Here is a 17,987-nt window from a genome sequence, read left to right as displayed (position 1 = left end):
TCTTTGAAAAAATTATTAGTATCAAGTAAATGGATATCAATGACTAGAGGAGAGCAAGGAAATATAAAACAAAACTATTCCCGACAGTGAAAATACCAGCCTGTTTATCATAATGAAAAATTATGATAAAATCTTAGTTTATTCAGATTCATCAAGCAAATTGTTCTTAGTGAAATGATACCATTATATGATATTCTGATTACCACTTTTATAGAATAGCCCTCAACAACTATAGCAGCAGCACTATGGCAGAGAAGTCTTACAGATAAGCAAGCCAACTGGTAGGCTCGAGTTGTGCTGGTTGACGCAAGTGTCCCAAGAAGAAGCAGCATTTAAAAAAAAACTGCTAGAGCTAAAAGTAATTTTTTCTCATTTTCAAAGTAAGATGCTGGGTTTTCTCCTGCCAAAAGGATATCATTTTACATTTCATTTATGAAGCTCTCTTTATGCAAATGAATCAAAGTGATTCAATACATCAATATTAAACAGAACAGTCCTGCTTGTCATTTTCTCTCAACCCTATAAAAAATTGTTTAGTTTATGATATGCATTTTTGGTTGAAATTAATAAAAAGGAAAATGGGGAAAAACCTAAAGGAGATGGTATCTTACTTTTGCAAAAGGGATATATTTTATTATTTGTCTTATAGTGCTTATTAGAAATGAGCATATGATTGAGGCCAGGGCTTTTGTGGCAAAATAAAGAATATCAGATTGCCTTCTCATCATACCAACCAAGAAAATGCTCTCCAGGGTGTGCTCTCTCTCTCTGGCTGACAATCCAGAGAAATCTGAGATCCTGCAAGAGCTGACCCGACCTAAGCCTGGGATTAAATGCTAATATAAATACTGGCTGAAGCTACATCACAGTGCAATCTAACAGGTCGTATTCACCCTGCATTCACTGTGAGACGCATTCATCAACAATAGCATCTAATTTCGCTACTGGAAAAATTTAATAAATAAATTGGAATACTGTGGCCTCCATGTTGACAATTTTCCTAAGCTTTTAAAGCAAGTTAAAAACAAGGCAAAATGAAATAAATGAAAAACTGTTATTCTGGATGAACTCTTTAGTCAATGTTTATAAAATCTGGAGGTGATCTATGATTACAGAAAAGTAGCAGAAAGCAATAAACAGTCTGCCATGTATATTCTGTCAGTAATGGCAAGAGGCATGCCTGAAGTTCTCTATAGGTGACAAAATTCTATTCCAATACTTTCTGCACTCAGTACATTTTCTGAACCCAATATATATATTAAAAAAAAGCCATACCTCTGCAAACTGAAACAAGGCTGATGCTTGACACTGTTTTGAAGGAGCATCAGGGTGGGATGTACTTGAAGATATCTGAAAGGAAACATGTAATTTTTAAAGCACAAGCACATTTTTTCCATAACAGACTAATAGATCTGCCATATATTTCCCCTGTAGACACTGATAAAGACTAAGACATGAGTCATCACCCTCAATCCCTTTTAGAAAAACAGTATCAATGATAAATGAAGACAAAGGCCATGTTTCTAAAAACAGACGTGGAAAGAAGAAAAAAGACTGAGTTTGGCTCATTTGCTATGTCTCTTGTATGGGTATCAGATGTGTACCAAACAGCAGCTGAGAAGACCTACAGAGATAGACTTATTTCAGTGATTTTTAAAAATATAATATTAAATGTTGGAAGCTGAAAGTAAAATCTCTCTCTTATAGCACGCCCTTTAAGCTGTTCTCTGCTTAGAGGCAGCTCTGAGACTGTGTTGGGGACACAAACCATGCGGGTCAGAGTATCTGGGATTGAATCTCAGCTCTGCTACTCATCAGCTACAAGACCTTGGGCAGCTCAACTAATCTCTTGAGACTTATTTTACCCAATTGTAAATTGATGGTGATGATAATCCCCATTTTATAGGATTATGGTGAGAAGAAAATAAGTCACAGAAAACACTGCCTAGTATGGAACCAGAGTTCAATAAACTGTTCACTGAATATGAATAGCAGTTTCTTCCTTTATAACACCATGCATCTTCCCATCCACCACCGCCCCCTGCACCCACCCACACACAACCCTCAGATCTCTGACAGTAGATAGGGAATTCTGTCATACCATCCTTGATTCAACTCGGAGAACTTTTGTTCCTACCTAATAGTGCTTATTCAAACTTCATTAAAGGTTTCCTCTGAGGGCCAAGTATTTCTAAAGGAAATACTTCTCAAGGATGTTTTGAAGACAAGTCAGTTACTAATTTTGGTTTCAAAGTGAACAAACCTTCTATCCAGCTACAAAATTGGGTGAAAATGAGTCACAAGAGCAGAAAGTGTAGGCACTATAAATTCAGCCCATTCCCAGTCCCCCAAAAGTTTCTTCAATTAACTGTGCTCACTGACTCCATCAAAGGCAACTTACTAAGCAATACATGAACCTGGACCATAACTCTTCATAAGAATTCATAGGAATCATTTCTTCATATTAATCAAATTAAGTTGGTTAGAAAGACAATGGAGCCAGTTCGTGACACAACATTGAAGCCACTTTTAGAGATAAGGAATAATCAGAAGAGAGAACTGATTGAATTACTGACTCTATTTACAGCTGAAGGCACTAGGAAAATTTTCATTTCACTGTATTTTTTTAATCAAGCATTTTTAGAATAAATCTAAGTAAAAAAGAAAAAAGAGAAAGAAAGAAAAAAGATATCCCATATCCTATTTAACAAACTAGATATACACAAATGGTCATAAATGGCTAAGATAAAACCAAGTACTCTGAAGACACTTGAGGATAAATTTGTAGAACTCTTCTTGGTCCAATCATGAAACCTATCATTTCAAAAGACCTCCATGTGACAGCTGTGACAGACTGCAGATATGAATCCATAAAGATGTCCTGGGAATTACAGACCTACAGTCTATCATTTAAACTTATAAAAGTCATGTCTTATTTCAGACATGACTTCTCACTCCTACCAACCCTCCATAAAAGTTAAAGAAAACAAATAGTTTGTGTAAGGGGAAATGCATGCCTTTCAAAGCTTAAGTCAGAGAGTAAACCAAATAGAACCAGTGGCATAAACCATCTAGATTTCCGAAAAGCACTTCACAAGTTTTTAAATAAAAGGAAGTGTCTACAAATTAATACTGAGTAGAGGAGATTCTGACATGAATAGCGAGCTCCTGAAGAAATGGCAGATTAGGGTCCAAGGATATCTCTGGACTCTTTAGTTTGCTATACTAACCAAAAAAAGTGCACATGTGTCAAAATACCAAAAATTTCATATGAAATCTGAGAGATTTCACTAGATCTTCAGGGGCTCAGGGATCACTAGTTAAGAATCTCTGCTTTCAAAGCCAGCACTAACATTATTTAATATGTATAAAACTATGTTTAAAAGGGAGTGCAGACTGAACACTCTACTATATTAAATTCTTGAGGAAACAATATACAAGAAAATTAGAATTCATGGCACACCTCACAGAGAGCAGACAGGAAAATGATAGATAAGGAGCATTATGTGAGCAAATATATAACATAATATTCTGGTGATATCAGCAGGACATTTAGGCATATTACCAACAATGTCATAAAAGGAATGACCTAATATGCCAGTGTGAAAAGTAATTCTGTCAATGAAATGTCGAGAACCACCAGGAAAGGACACTAGAGGAGAAAAAAGTCTGAAACTACAAATATTTTCTCCTTGTACAAAACTGTACCACAAGGGGCAAACATTAGGAGGGATGACAGTTTGAGAGAAGGTCTAGTGAAAGACAATTCACATGATCAAGGGAGGACCATGTGGTTTAACGTTGAGAAAAAAATTAATCAATGATGGCTCCATATTGAGTTCCGGGGTAAATGCAGACATTTGGGGAAGCAGTCTTAACCTTTAGACTTGATATCAAGGATAATGTGCTTTCTACATCATCTGTATGTTAGTGACATACTGAGCCAAACAGGTCTAACATTAAGACATAAGACTTTGAAAACTACCAACTGCATGCTAAAGTTTCAATTAGGAGAAAAGTATATTGAAAATAAATAAAAAGGAATGCACAGCCAATAACCATGAAACAATTCTATCTTCTAATTCAATACCTGTCAAATTAACACCTGATAAATAAGTTCTAACAATAATTCAATTATATTCTTAACTTTCCTACCCCTGAATAAAAATTAGTGATGAGGTTTAAGGGAAATAACATTTAGTATGAGTTAATAACATGTTTCTATAAATATATTTATTCCTTAATTAAGAGACTCTAGAGTTTCAAAATTTAGTTTATTTTCCCATTTATGATCAAATAGATCTAAGAACGAAGAGTTCGTCATTGCTTTAAGTTACTGTCATCAGCCAAAATTGAAGTTCACTTTACAATTTCATTAAGTATAGACTGCATCATGTATATTACCTCAGCAAACTGAAATAATGGTGACTTCTGACGCAATTCAGAGGATTCTGGAACATCAGGCCTGCAAGTGCCAGAGGAGATCTAGAACAAAGAAAGGTGGCGTGAGGCATCACACAAATAGCTCCTGGACGACAACAGAGGACAGATGTCACCTAAAACATTCCCATTTAAGGAAGGAACAGTTTTCATTCCCGAATTTGAGGCAGTACTATGAAAAAAAGATAGTTATATTCTGCAAAGTCTTATACATGGTTTTATAAAGTTTTATATATTCATTCATTTGCTAAATATAATGCCATAAATAGTAGGACATAGACAAGGCTCTGCATTTCATGATGATTAACCACAGTGAAATTTCTACAATGACACTCGTTTGATCTCTTGGCTTTCTACAACCAAAACCAACGAATATCTACTTTTTCCACATTCTGCATTTCCCCAATATTTCATATCACTTGACTATATGAAAACACAAATGAGTTTTGATCATTATAAACCTTTTGGGAAAATAAACCTCAGGTCAAATTTTTGTGTTCCAGGGTTTTCCTGAATTTACATACAAGTCTCAATCTTAGAAAAGTTAGTATTATTTTTCTAAGAGAAATTTCTTTTATAATATATTCTTGTATATTATTCACTATATTGGGTAAACATTTAACACTCTAAAATCTTTACTTGTGATTTTCATTATTAACAAAAGTTACAGAAACACTACTGACTTTTTAAAAAAAATTCTTGCTATTAATCAAGTACTATTCTCAGGATACATATTTCCTTTTTTACAGAATGTTAAAATTGACTACATTTGGGTGAAATAATCACCTTGGTAGCCCGTAATTCAAAAGTCATAGGAGTCATAGCATGTTGCTGCTGCTGCTGCTAAGTCACTTCAGTCGTGTCCGAATCTGTGTGACCCCATAGATGGCAGCCCACCAGGCTCCCCCGTCCCTGGGATTCTCCAAGGCAAGAACACTGGAGTGGGTTGCCATTTCCTTCTCCAATGCATGAAAGTGAAAAGGGAAAGTGAAGTCACTCAGTCGTGTCCGACCCTCAGCGACCCCATGGACTGCAGCCTACCAGGCTCCTCCATCCACGGGATTTTCCAGGCAGGAGTACTGGAGTGGGGTGCCATTGGGGAAGAATTTCAGTATCCCTCTGATCTGCCCCCTTTTACAGATAAAGGACATAGGACGAGAGAGGTAAACAACACCTCTACTCCCCAACAATCAACGATCACTGACCACCACAAGACATAAGAATGTGTTTATGCTCCAGCTTCTCCCAGAGGTTTTGTTTAACGCAGAATCCTCAACATTGTCTGGGTGCAATGTAGATACTCAAGTACTTGTTGAATTAACTAAATTAAAATTGATAACATGTCTTTTATTTTATTTTTTTTTCAGGTTGTGCATCTTTTTTTATTTATTTATTTTTATATTTATTTATTTATTTATTTTTAAATTTTATTTTATTTTTAAACTTTACTTAATTGTATTAGTTTTGCCAAATATCAAAATGAATCCGCCACAGGTATACATGCGTCCCCCATCCTGAACCCTGTCTTTTAAATACCAAATCAGTGTGCCCCCTCTCTTTTCTTCCCTGAATGGCAAAGTTAAGAGAATCTGAGGGAACAAGTTATTTTTTACTCTAGGAGAAAAATGAAAGTTAAAAATACTTTTTAGAAACCTGTTTCTGAAAACAAAATAATCCAAGATCACTGTTTAAAATCTGGAAAAAAAAATACAGAAGAAAACTCTACATCTACAATGTTATCTCCCAAAGATAAGCACTGTTAGAATTCCATGTATATTCTTGAAGTTGTGTGTAGAGATAATGTTTTCAACAGAAATGGGATGTTGTACTAGTTACAAAATGTTTGCTTTTAACAGTACATTGATTTTCTTGTGTTACTAAACCTTTCCCTATGTAATTTTAATAACTGCATGTGATTAGATGGTTGAATCTATGGGAAGAGCTAGCAGTGACCCAGGTTATATTCCTAAAACCACAGTTTCACACTGAAGATATATTTTCTAACAACATCACAGACCATTGGACAGAAGCAAGTATTTAAAATTTTAATTGTCACCTTTGGATTTGAAAGAGTATTGGCCACCTTCTTCCAGTGATAAGCTCCACAGAAAAGGTGCAGAAACTTTAATTAATTTGCCACCTGTGGTTTGGCTGCCAAAGCCTGATTCCCTTGCTGTCTGTAACTATTTGACAACCAGTGTGCCAAAAAGTCCAGTAGTTTTTATTTGCTTTCTAAATGTATGATCCAAGGAGACACAAAATGTACTTTAAAAAGGCCAGCAAATCCTGACATTACTAGCCACAAAAAATTCCTTTCTTTTTAAATAAAACTCCATATAGTTTCTGAACAATGAAAAAAATCAATACTGTTCTGGTTTATAAGGAATCTAGGGGTGTTTAGCCCCTAGATACCTTGGTAAATAATCAAAATTTTATTTTATTTTGATTTCCCTGGGAATTCCCAGGCAGTCCAATGGTTAAGGATTTGGCACTTTCACTGCTGTGGCCTGCTTTCAATCCCTGGCCCGGGAACTATGATCCCACAAGCTGCATGACCAAAAATATAAATTAATTAAAAAAAAATTGAGCCCAGGACTAAATGAAAATAAGGTGACTTGATATGTAGATGGCACACACGAAAAATCTATAGAAATATTTAGAATTAAGTATATTATCATATATGGGAGCTACCCCATATAAAGTCTACACAATACACACACACATATTTTTATTTCTGATCCAATGATGCATAAGACAGTTATCATTTATGGGATTAGTTTCCTCATGGCTCAGTTAGAGTTCATATTAACCATAAGAAGAAAAGTCAACTTTCTTTTAAGTGCCATTGTAGATAATTTGGCCATGCCTATAGCAACGCAGTAGCAGCAGCAGCAGCAGCATATACAGCCATAAAAGTTTAAAGTTAAATTAAGACCCCCTGCAAATCATTATGATAGGTGGTCTTAAGTAAAACTTTCTGCTTATATGAAGAATTCAAATGTGAGTAATTATCAAGATGTTTATAACCCTATTTCCCTCCCCCACTCAGTTTTGTCTGACTCTTTGTGACCCCAGGCTCCTCTGTCGATGGAATTCTCCAGGCAAGAATACTGGAATGGGTAGCCATTATCTTCTTCAGAGGATCTTCCTGACCCAGGGATGAGTCTGGGTCTCCTGCATTGCAGGTGGATTCTTTACCATCTAAGCCATGAGGGAAGCCCCTATAGCCCTACACATGTCAATTGTACTACGCAATCAGAGAAGTTTATATGAGCGAGTTTGTGCTCCCCATGGACTAGATGCATACTAAACGCACAGGGAATACCTGTTGACTGACTTGATTCTCCATGTTTATAAAAATGAAGAATCTCAATGACCTGGCCAGGAATCACACAACAAAGACTGCTCAATGGTTAGAACAGCTATTACAGCCACTGAGGCTATGCATTTTACTGCAGTGGATAACGTCTTCTTTTAAAATCTAGTCACTCTTACTTTAAAGCACTGTAGATTTAGCCTTTATCTTCAGTGTAGTATAATGGAAACAGCACAAAGTTAGGAGCCAGAAGAACTGGCTTACTACTAAACTACGTGGTTACTTAACTTTCTAGTTCATAGAAGAACAGAAGGAGCAAATCAGAAGGGGCCAAGAGTTGGGATAAGAAAAAGGAAGAGTGTTGAAAAAGAAACAATGTCACCAGCAACAAGACACAGAAGGAAAAGGCAGAAAAACTGTAGACACAATATGTTTTAAATTTTACTGAAGTATAGTTGACTTACTTTACTTAACCAAAATATTGGGTTTATGATAGACTTAAGGGTATACTGTATAATACAGGGAATATAGCCAATACTTTGAAATAACTCTAAATGGAAAGTAACCTTCCAAAATTGTATTACAATTTAAAAAAATCTCAGTTACTTAGAAAAGTGGGCTATCACACACACACACACAAAACAACAACACAAAGTAGATCAAGTGGTCCTAAAGTTTCTCCTGAGTGTAGTAAATTAGTATTTATAACTATGATTCTAAGTTGTCAAGATAAGGATAATTATAAAATGTATTCTTTATTTTAAAAAGGCAGAAATAAATGTGTGTGATACATGCTAGACCTGCTGCTGCTGCTGCTGCTAAGTCGCTCAGTTGTGTCCGACTCTGTGCGACCCCATAGACAGCAGCCCACCAGGCTCCCCCGTCCCTGGGATTCTCCAGGCAAGAATACTGGAGTGGGTTGCCGTTTCCTTCTCCAATGCGTGAAAATGAAAAGTGAAAGTGAAGTCGCTCAGTCGTGTCCGACTCTTAGCGACCCCATGGACTGCAGCCCACCAGGCTCCTGTCCATGGGATTTTCCAGGCAAGAGTACTGGAGTGGGGTGCCATTGCCTTCTCTGACATGCTAGACCTACTTCCACCTAAAAACTCAAAATGTAAAAACGGCTCAATGACATGGAAAATGTACTGAGGTAGAATTCATTCTTGCGTGTCTGATAAATGAGGCATCCAGTGCAACTGTACATATTTGTGCATACATGTGAATGTTTGATAAAGAAATCTGGCATTATACCCACATGGAAGGAAGAGGTTATTTCCGACAAAAGGCTCCTATTTAAGAAATGTTATTAGAGGGGCCTAGACCTTGGGGTAGGAGAAGGCAATGGCACCCCACTCCAGTACTCTCACCTAGAAAATCCCATTGATGGAGGAGCCTGGTAGGCTGCAGTCCATGGGGTCGCTAGGTGTCAGACACGACTGAGCGACTTCACTTTCACTTTTCCTTTCATGCATTGGAGAAGGAAATGGCAACCCACTCCAGTGTTCTTGCCTGGAGAATCCCAGGGACGGGGGGAGCCTGGTGGGCTGCCGTCTATGGGGTCGCACAGAGTTGGACACAACTGAAGCAACTTAGCAGCAGCAGCAGACCTTGGGGTGGAGAAGGCAATGGCACCCGACTCCAGTACTCTCGCCTGGAAAATCCCATGGACAGGAGCCTGGTGCGCTGCAGACCATGGGGTCGCTAGGAGTCGGACACGACTAAGCGACTTCACTTTCACTTTTCCCTTTCATGCATTGGAGAAGGAAATGGCAACCCACTCCAGTGTTCTTGCCTGGAGAATCCAGGGGGAGCCTGGTGGGCTGCAGTCTATGGGGTCGCACAGAGTCGGACACGACTGAAGCGACTTAGCAGCAGCAGCAGACCTTGGGGTATCACTTTGCTGTTTGTATTTACAGTATTCTTAATTACTTATTAAGTGGGATATGGCTAAATATAACAAAATATAGAGATTAAAGGTATTTGTCCATTAATTAAGAAGGAAGAAAAATCCCCAATGAGCAGTCAGTCAGTAAAGGGAGAAAGAAACTCAAGGAGCTGTTTCTAGAAGTAGTTTCTGAAGTAATCCCTAAAGCCACTAGGTGTTGCTATACACCCAATAAAGAGAACTGCTAAAGGGCTTTTAAACACGGCTTTGTTACGTGTTCAACTTCCCTTAAATCCAATCTTCCCTTTAAATTAGCTATAATTCTCAATAACCCAGGAAGGGGAATGATTAGTATAATTAAGAATTATGACGAGGTAGTATTTTTCCCACAGGCAAAATGTACATCGTAATAATGAGAGACATAGAAACATGACCTGGTCCCTTTATATAAAACAAAATCAAGCCAGTCAGATGCACTGTAAGTGGTCTGGAAAGCTAGGTTTTATTAAGCCCATTCCTACTTCTCAAGGCACAAAACCAGTCACAGAGCTGGACTGTGATGAATACACAGTCAACCAAAGCTATGAAGTGCACTGGTCATATCTGAGCTCCACATCCCTGCCCTTGCTAATTCAAACATTTATTGATTACTCATTCCTTCAACAAATATTCAATAAACACCTAATATGTGCCAGAACAAAGACCGCTGCTCTCTTTTAAGAAGCCTACATCCCACCTGTGTGCCTTACATGTCAGGGAATAAAATAACCCTAAGAGGATGAGTCTGGCCCTTAAGGTGCTTGTGGCTCAAGTGCAGGAGACAGCTACACATTAAGAATAGATGTGCCTCCTGGTGGAATATTATAAGGTCTATGGGAGGACAGAGAAGCAGCCTTCATTCTATCTGGGGGTGGACGGAAGAAGTAAGGCAAGTAGCATCTGAGATACCCCTAGAAGGAACATCAGAATTGTGGAAATGATGTGGTAACAATAGGGGGCAAAGTACGGCTTACGTGCCCTGTGTACGTGAGCATCAGCAATCTTCCCAGTATGGCTGAAGACTGAGATGTCTGGGAATGCAGTACGAGATGAACTGAACCGAGAGGAACTTGAACGCTACTTTAGTAAGTGTGATGATTAGGCTGAAGGCAATGGGGAGTCACCCAAGGTTTATAGTCAGAGGAGCGGCATGATGAGAGATGTGTAGTCAGAGAGTGCTTTCAGTGGAGTGCAGGATGACCCTGGCTGGAGAGTGACTGGAGGCAGGAGACTAATTAGAAGGTTAAGGAAATAAACCAGCTAAGATGTGGGGCCCCAATTCAATCAGAGATGGCATTTGCCAGGCCTCAGTAACTACTGGGAAGGGTATCAAGGCTGAGGGAGAGGGGCCAGTAAGTGCCAGTGTTTCTAAGGTAAGTTTGTCTTCTTCGGGAGGAGAGGGGTTGTGAGTAGAGGAGTCCCTTTCAGAGTTCAAGTGTAAAGATCTGGGTGACTCTGAGGCCCATGCACTGACTCTTACCCTCGCTCAACCTGGCCCAGGCTTTCCCACAGTTGGCACTTTTTACCAAGGATCCTTCTATACCAGCATCTGGGTGATCACTTAATTTGCATTTAATATGAGATGTTAAATGGACTTGAGCTTTCAAACACAGGTGAACTCAATATAAGTATATTATATCCAAGTAAGTCCTTCAAAATCTACTTAAGGACTAAAATGGAGCCACTCTTAATTAAACCTAAATGAGGTTAAGGAGTACCTGAGGACTAAAGAAGTGCACTTGACTGACAGACGCCAGGGCTGGGGTGCAGCCGAAAGAGAACTGGGCCACCCTGGGGATCACACCAAATAGTACCACACAGAATTGAGAATTCCTTGAAACTAGAATGCAAATCAAGTCAACTCATCATGGGCTGAGAAGAAGGATAAGTCCGTGGTTTCCCTTGGGGCACCAGGGCCACCAGAGTCAAGTTCCCTGTCATTCTAAGCCATGTGGCAGAGCGCTAGGATGGAAGTTCAGGTCAGACTCCAGGCCACTTCTGTAAAGTGTGACAGACACTGAGAAAAACCAGAGCATCTTCCCGCCTCAGTTTCCTCATTTGATAAAACAGGTAACAACGCTACCGACTTCTTCACCGGACACAGTGAAGACAGAATGCAGTTGTGCATATAAATACACTGTCGACAACAATGCAGCAGCACATCCCACCCTTCTCGTTCACCCACTTGTTCATTCCCCTCTTTCCCCACTCACTTGCTGCCCACCTTTCCCATTCCCCCTTTCCACCACCTCTGGGAACGGAGGGGCTCCTCTGAGCTCGTCAGCATCTTGAGCAATGAGGCCCGGGGACTCATGAGGACAGGTGCCTGTCTGGCTTTGAGCCCCACTGTTAAGAGATGGAAGATGCTGGGCTGGATGGGCAGTGAGCAGCGGCATATTATAAAAAGGAAGGGTCTCTACCCAGAACTGAGAAAGTTCAAGGAGCCCACTTAATGTGAATTTAAATATAAATATAGTATTTCCTCACTATGTTTAAAAGCTATAAAACTATGAGAAGGGAATTAAAAGCTTTGAAAAGTGAAAGTGAAGTCACTCAGTCGTGTCCAACTCTTTGCGACCCCATGGACTGTAGCCTACCAGGCTCTTCCGTCCATGGGATTTTCCAGGCAAGAGTACTGGAGTGGGTTGCCATTTGCTTCTCCAGCGGATCTTCCCAACCCAGGAATCAAACCTGGATCTCCTTCATTGTAGGCAGATGTTTTTACCATCTGAGCCACCAGGGAAGCCCATATATTAAAAGCTTTGGTGGGGGACAAAAGTTGTGAAGGGGGCAAGAGTTGGGGGTGAGGTTGGAATTCAGTAGATTTTAGCATCCTGAAGTAGTCAAATATAGCAGCCTAAGAGAGGCAGAAGTCACAGTAGCTCAATGTTACCAACAGGTAGTAAAAATAACTGTCCCACTTCACTGATATGAGAAATTGTAAGAAAGGGGAAATTTTTCAATTTTACCAAAATCTGTATTTGTTTTAAATTTAAAACTCACAGTGGGATGCTTGGGGCTGGTGCACTGGGACGACCCAGAGGGAGGGTATGGGGAGAGAGGAGGGAGGAGGGTTCAGGATGGGGAACACAGGTATACCTGTGGCAGATTCATTTTGACATTTGGCAAAACTAATACAATATTGTAAAGTTTAAAAATAAAATAAAATTTAAAAAAATAAAAATAAAACTCACAGTGTTTTAAATATGGACATATTCATTAATTTAACAAATACTGGTATTACCACCTTTTCTTTTATCTCATTTCACCCATCTCATTACTTAACGGAACATATACAGGTTTAAATGCTAGTATAATGACTTTCTTGCTCTAAGACATTAGAGAAGTTATTTAACCTCTCTAGCCTAGTTTCCTCATTTATGAAATGGGAAATAATAAACCAATCTCTTAAGGCTCATGGAAAGATGAAATGAGATAACCAGTGTAAGTGCTTAGTATAGGGCTTGGTCCCCAGAAAGTACTCATGAAATGCCTGTGCATAAAGCTGCAGCTCAGAACACCGCTGGAGAAGTGGCAGGGGCTGAGGTGAGGTGGGCAGGGACTGAATCACAAGTGGGCTACTGGAAGACTGAAGTTAGTCCCTCTGGGCTCAAATCCTAGTTCTGTCACGTCATAGCCACACAATCTTGAGCAGGTTATTTGCTCAACGTGAGTATGCTGCTGGTAAAGCATACTATAGCCTGTAGGAGTAATAGCCTGACATTTCAAGTACAAAATGGCTAGAATAAATTATAGTAATAATACTAAGTACCAATACTAGAATGCTTTTCAGGAGAGGTAAAAATGTCTTTTTTTAAATTAATCTTCATAGAAGTCTTGGGAGTTAGAGGCAAGCGAGTATTATTAGCTCCATTTTACACGATGGAAGGAAAACAAAAATGTGACTTGATCTTAACTTTACCACCATATTTCTTAATGCCAACAAAACAACGAGGCATCCGAAAATCACAAATTCAGGTCTAATACACTTTCCAAATGTCTAAAGGTTTGTCTTCATTTATTCAACTAAATAGATATTGATACCATCAAACCTTTTTATCAGTTATGATTACTCTGCCTAATTTTTCTTATTTTCTATTATTCCTCAAATCATCTCTTCCTTTTCTAGGCAAGATGACTTCTGTGCTCACCTAGATCTAATACTGACCTTTCCAATATTATTCCAAGCTGTTCTATACATTATGTGTTGAATAACCTCCCTTTTCATCTCTGAAATTTATTTCTTCCTGCCTTTATTTTTAAATTTTAATTTAGCTTTATATTTTTATGTTTTATTTTTTAAAGTTAAAAATATAAGACTACAGATTTTCAGTCCTGGAGATTACAGAAATTCTAGATCATAATACTTATACTTTATTTATTGCATTTCCATCTTCAGAATACAACTCACTGATATGAAACATAACGGCTTAACTCAATGTAATAACTTCCTTCTCCTTAGCTCTTCCCAGAGTTTGTGAACATTATTACTTTGCTTAAATTTTTAATAATATTACTTTTAATTCTACTTTTTCTTTCTTGTTCCTTAAAAGTAAAAAAGAGGAGATATGTTCACTAAAGCTGCTGGACACTGTTCAACAGACCAGGTCTCTGATGTTCCCTGATTAGTATACTTTAAGCTTATATCATATTTTCTCAATTAAAAAGTGTCATTTGCTTTTTGATTTATGTAAGTTTACTAAAATTTCATATTCTCTGGAAACATTCCATTTCCTTCACTATTATGGGGTTATTTCCTAACAAGACTTCTATATTTACATTTCACTGGGTCTCAGTAGAGACAAGCTTAACATGCCATTTTGAGTGTGTGTGTGTGTGGTGGGGGTGGCGGGCGGTAGTCACTCCCTAATGGCTGTCTTGCTCAATACAGACACACCTTAAGAGATATCACGGGTACAGCTGCAGGCCACTACCATCAAAAGCGAATACTGCAATAAAGCTAGTCACACAAAGTTTTGGTTTTCCAGAGTACATAAAAGTTATGTTTATACTATAAATAGTCTATTAAGTGTACAAGGGCTTCCCAAGTGGCACTAGTAGTAAAGAACCCACCTACCAATGTAAGAGAGGTAAAAATCACAGGTTCAATCCCTGGTTCGGGAAGATCCCCTGGAGGAGAGTATGACAACCCACTCCGGTATTCTGGCCTGGAGAAGCCCATGGACAGAGGAGCCTGGGGGCTATAGTTCACAGGGTTGCACACAGTTGGACATGACTGAAGTGGCTTAGTGCACACACCCATGCAAGTGTACAATAACTTTACACCTAAAAAATATACACACCTTAACTTAAATGCCTTATTGCTCAAAAACGCTAACTATCATGAGCCTTCAGTGGGTTGTAATCTTTTTTCTGATGGAGGGGCTTGCATTGACATTGATGGATGACTGATCAGTGTGGTGGCTGCTGAAGGTCCGAGCGGCTGTGGCAATTTCTTAACTTAAGACAGCAATAAAGTTTGTCATATTGATGGACACTACCTTCCACGAATGACTTCTCTGCAGCCTGCAATGTTCTTTGATAGCATTTTACCCAAAGTAGAAGTTCCTTCAAAAACTGTAGCTAATCCTTTCAAACCCTGCTACTGCTTTATCAACTAAATTTATGTCACATTGTAAATCCTTTCTTGGCATTTCAACAATCTTCATAGCATTTTCACCAAGAGGATATCCCACCTCAAGAAGCTACTTCCTTTGCTCCATTAGAAGCAACTCCTCATCCATTCAAGTTTTATCATGAGATTGAAGCAATTCAAGTTATATCTTTAGCTCCTAATTCTAGTTCTCTTGCTATTTCCAGCACATCTGCAGTTACTTCTTCCAGTGAAGTCTGGAACCCCTCAAAGTCATCCAGGAGGGTTGGAATCAACTTTTCCCCATATCCTATTAATCCTGATTATTATTTTTTTCTTTCTGGTCATGCCGCATGGCTTGCTGGATAGCCTCGGGTCCCAACCACTGAACTGCCAGGGAATTTTCTTAATGTTGATATTTTGATTTCTTCCCATGAAATGCAAACATTCTTAGTGGCATCGAGAATGGTGAATCCTTTCCAGAAGGTTTTCAACTAAATGACTTTGCCCAGATCCATTAGAGGAATCACCATCTATGGCAGCTACAGCCTTACAAAATGCATTTCTTAAATAAGAAGACTTAAAAGTCAAAATGACCCCTTAATCCATGGGCCGCGGAACAGATGTGTGGAATAGTATGAAAACATTAGTCTTGCTGGGCACCTACGTCAGAGCTCTTGAATGGCCAGGTGCACCGTCAATGAGCAGTAGTAAAAAAAAAAAAAAAAAAAAATGAGTAGTAGTATTATAAATAAATATAATATTTATAGGACTCTTCATTTCTGAATAGTAGGTCTCAACAGTGGGTTTGAAATATTCAGTTAACTATGTTATAAACAGACATGCTGTCACCCAGGTGGAGCAGTCAGAATACACACAACATTTATCAACTAAGTTCACTGTTTTATATGGATATGATTTGTAGCACCCCCTACTCACCAGCTCAGATTACAATAGTAACATTAAAGGTCACTGATCATAGACTGCCATAACAAATATAATAATAATGAAAAGTTTGAAATTCTGCAAGAATTGACAAAATGTGACAGAGAGATACAAAGTGAGTAAATATGGTTGGAAAAATGGTGCCAACTGACCTGCTGGACGCAGGGTTGCTAAAAGCCCTCAATTTGTAAAAATTGCAGTATCTGCAAAGCACAATAAAATGAGGGATGCCTATACATTTATTTTGCTTCTTTAATTCATATACTCTTAACAACAAACACTGCTTTTAAAAATTTGTCTCAAATATGAAATATATTTCAGTGTATTCTGGGTATAAAGAAAAGACAGGACTAACCATTTATGTGAAAAAGAGTCAAACAAACTGTAAATGCAATTCTTACCCCATTTCACTCATCAGAGACACAAATAGTAGCATATAAAAATGCTGCCCTAATAATGCCAAACATATTGTGGCAAATTTAGAGTTAATCAGAAGACTAAGGAGAAAGCAAAAACTCAGACATCCTGCTTGTTATTATTTGCTCACTGCTATATCAAGAACCTATAATTTCTCTCTAAAAACCCTAAGAGCACATCATATGTAGATCTACGAAATGTATAAACCAAAGAAACTTTAACCTAGAGTTTTATTGTTCCTGTAACAGTAAGCCTGTCTACCTTCTGTTAATAGAATTGCTTTTAAAAATAAAACTATTACCTATATTAAATTTTTCATATTTAAAAAAAAATAGGCTTTTGAGGACTTTTTCTATGTGATTAGGTTTCAGGCTGACAAATAAAGGAAAATCTCCTTTTCAATAAGCCATTTCAGAGTAAGAATTTTCTCATGGCATTTTAAAAATTCATTACAATTAGACCTCCTCTATGGAAGAATTTTTGTAAAATGTCACTTTATTCGACTGGTCCTACCCAACAGTTTAAACAGACTTCATGGTAATTGTTCCAAATCTAAGAAGTATCAAATTTCTGTACTTCTTTCCTTATCTCATTATCTTTACAATTTTCTTTTAAAAATATAAGTATGTATTCATTGTATTTGTCATCTGCCAATGTACATAAGCCCCTAAAGTTCTATGAAAATGTCTACATATTTGGAATGCGACTTTGCATAGAAATTAGGTATTAAATGAAATCTACTGACAGGTATGAAAAAAACTCTCAAACTAATTATATTTAGAGATGGCATTATGTTATACAAACTTTGCCCCTTTATTGTTTCAATAGCTCAAGACCATTTTCAATAATGCCTAAATATATCTGGGACAAGAAGGAGGAATTATGAAGAAAGACTTGTATTCTTAGAAGTGGTCCTTAAAAACCTAAGTGCTGGCAACTTCCTTAGTATGAAATTCTTTCTCCTGTATGGTTCATTTCTTTCGGCCATTTAATTTTCTCTGTTTCTTTAGCTTGAGAATTTTCAAAATGGTTCCCCCTTCATCAGAAATGGAAGGTTGACCACGGCATGATTTAAACTGCTTGTGTCAAACTCTGCTGTCCTCATAAGTGGGGAGAAGAGCTATTCACTAAAAAGAGCCCAAAAGACAAATTTTAATTCAAAGAAAAAAAAAAGTATTCCTTTTTCTGACTAGCATTTTCATCCATCTGTAAGTTCTATACATGTTTATTTGTTTACATTTTTTCCTGAAAATTAGAAGGAATGCTAATAGATGTTTGGAAGAAAATTTCATTATTATCTAATCTATCAGAGAAGATGATACGGACTTTCACAATACAGTGCATTCTTGGGA

At 38.0% G+C, this 17,987-nt stretch overlaps 1 protein-coding gene across 17 annotated transcripts in view; it reads right to left on the bottom strand.

Annotated features, from left to right (window-relative positions):
• BBX (BBX high mobility group box domain containing) overlaps positions 1-17,987 on the bottom strand; it is a 297,925-nt gene that overhangs the window by 58,720 nt on the left and 221,218 nt on the right. For all 17 annotated transcript variants that reach the window (XM_019975203.2, XM_019975120.2, XM_070787339.1 and 14 more), the window contains 2 exons: positions 4,405-4,485; positions 1,276-1,350 (listed from right to left, as the gene is read on the bottom strand). In XM_019975203.2, the coding sequence (XP_019830762.2) occupies positions 1,276-1,350; positions 4,405-4,485 (156 nt within the window). The remainder of the gene's footprint in view (positions 1-1,275; positions 1,351-4,404; positions 4,486-17,987) is intronic.

Source organism: Bos indicus, chromosome 1 (assembly GCF_029378745.1).
Source record: "Bos indicus isolate NIAB-ARS_2022 breed Sahiwal x Tharparkar chromosome 1, NIAB-ARS_B.indTharparkar_mat_pri_1.0, whole genome shotgun sequence".
In the NCBI taxonomy this organism is placed as follows: domain Eukaryota; kingdom Metazoa; phylum Chordata; class Mammalia; order Artiodactyla; family Bovidae; genus Bos; species Bos indicus.
Note: the sequence above shows the minus strand (reverse complement) of the source record. Positions and strands in the feature narration are given on the sequence as shown.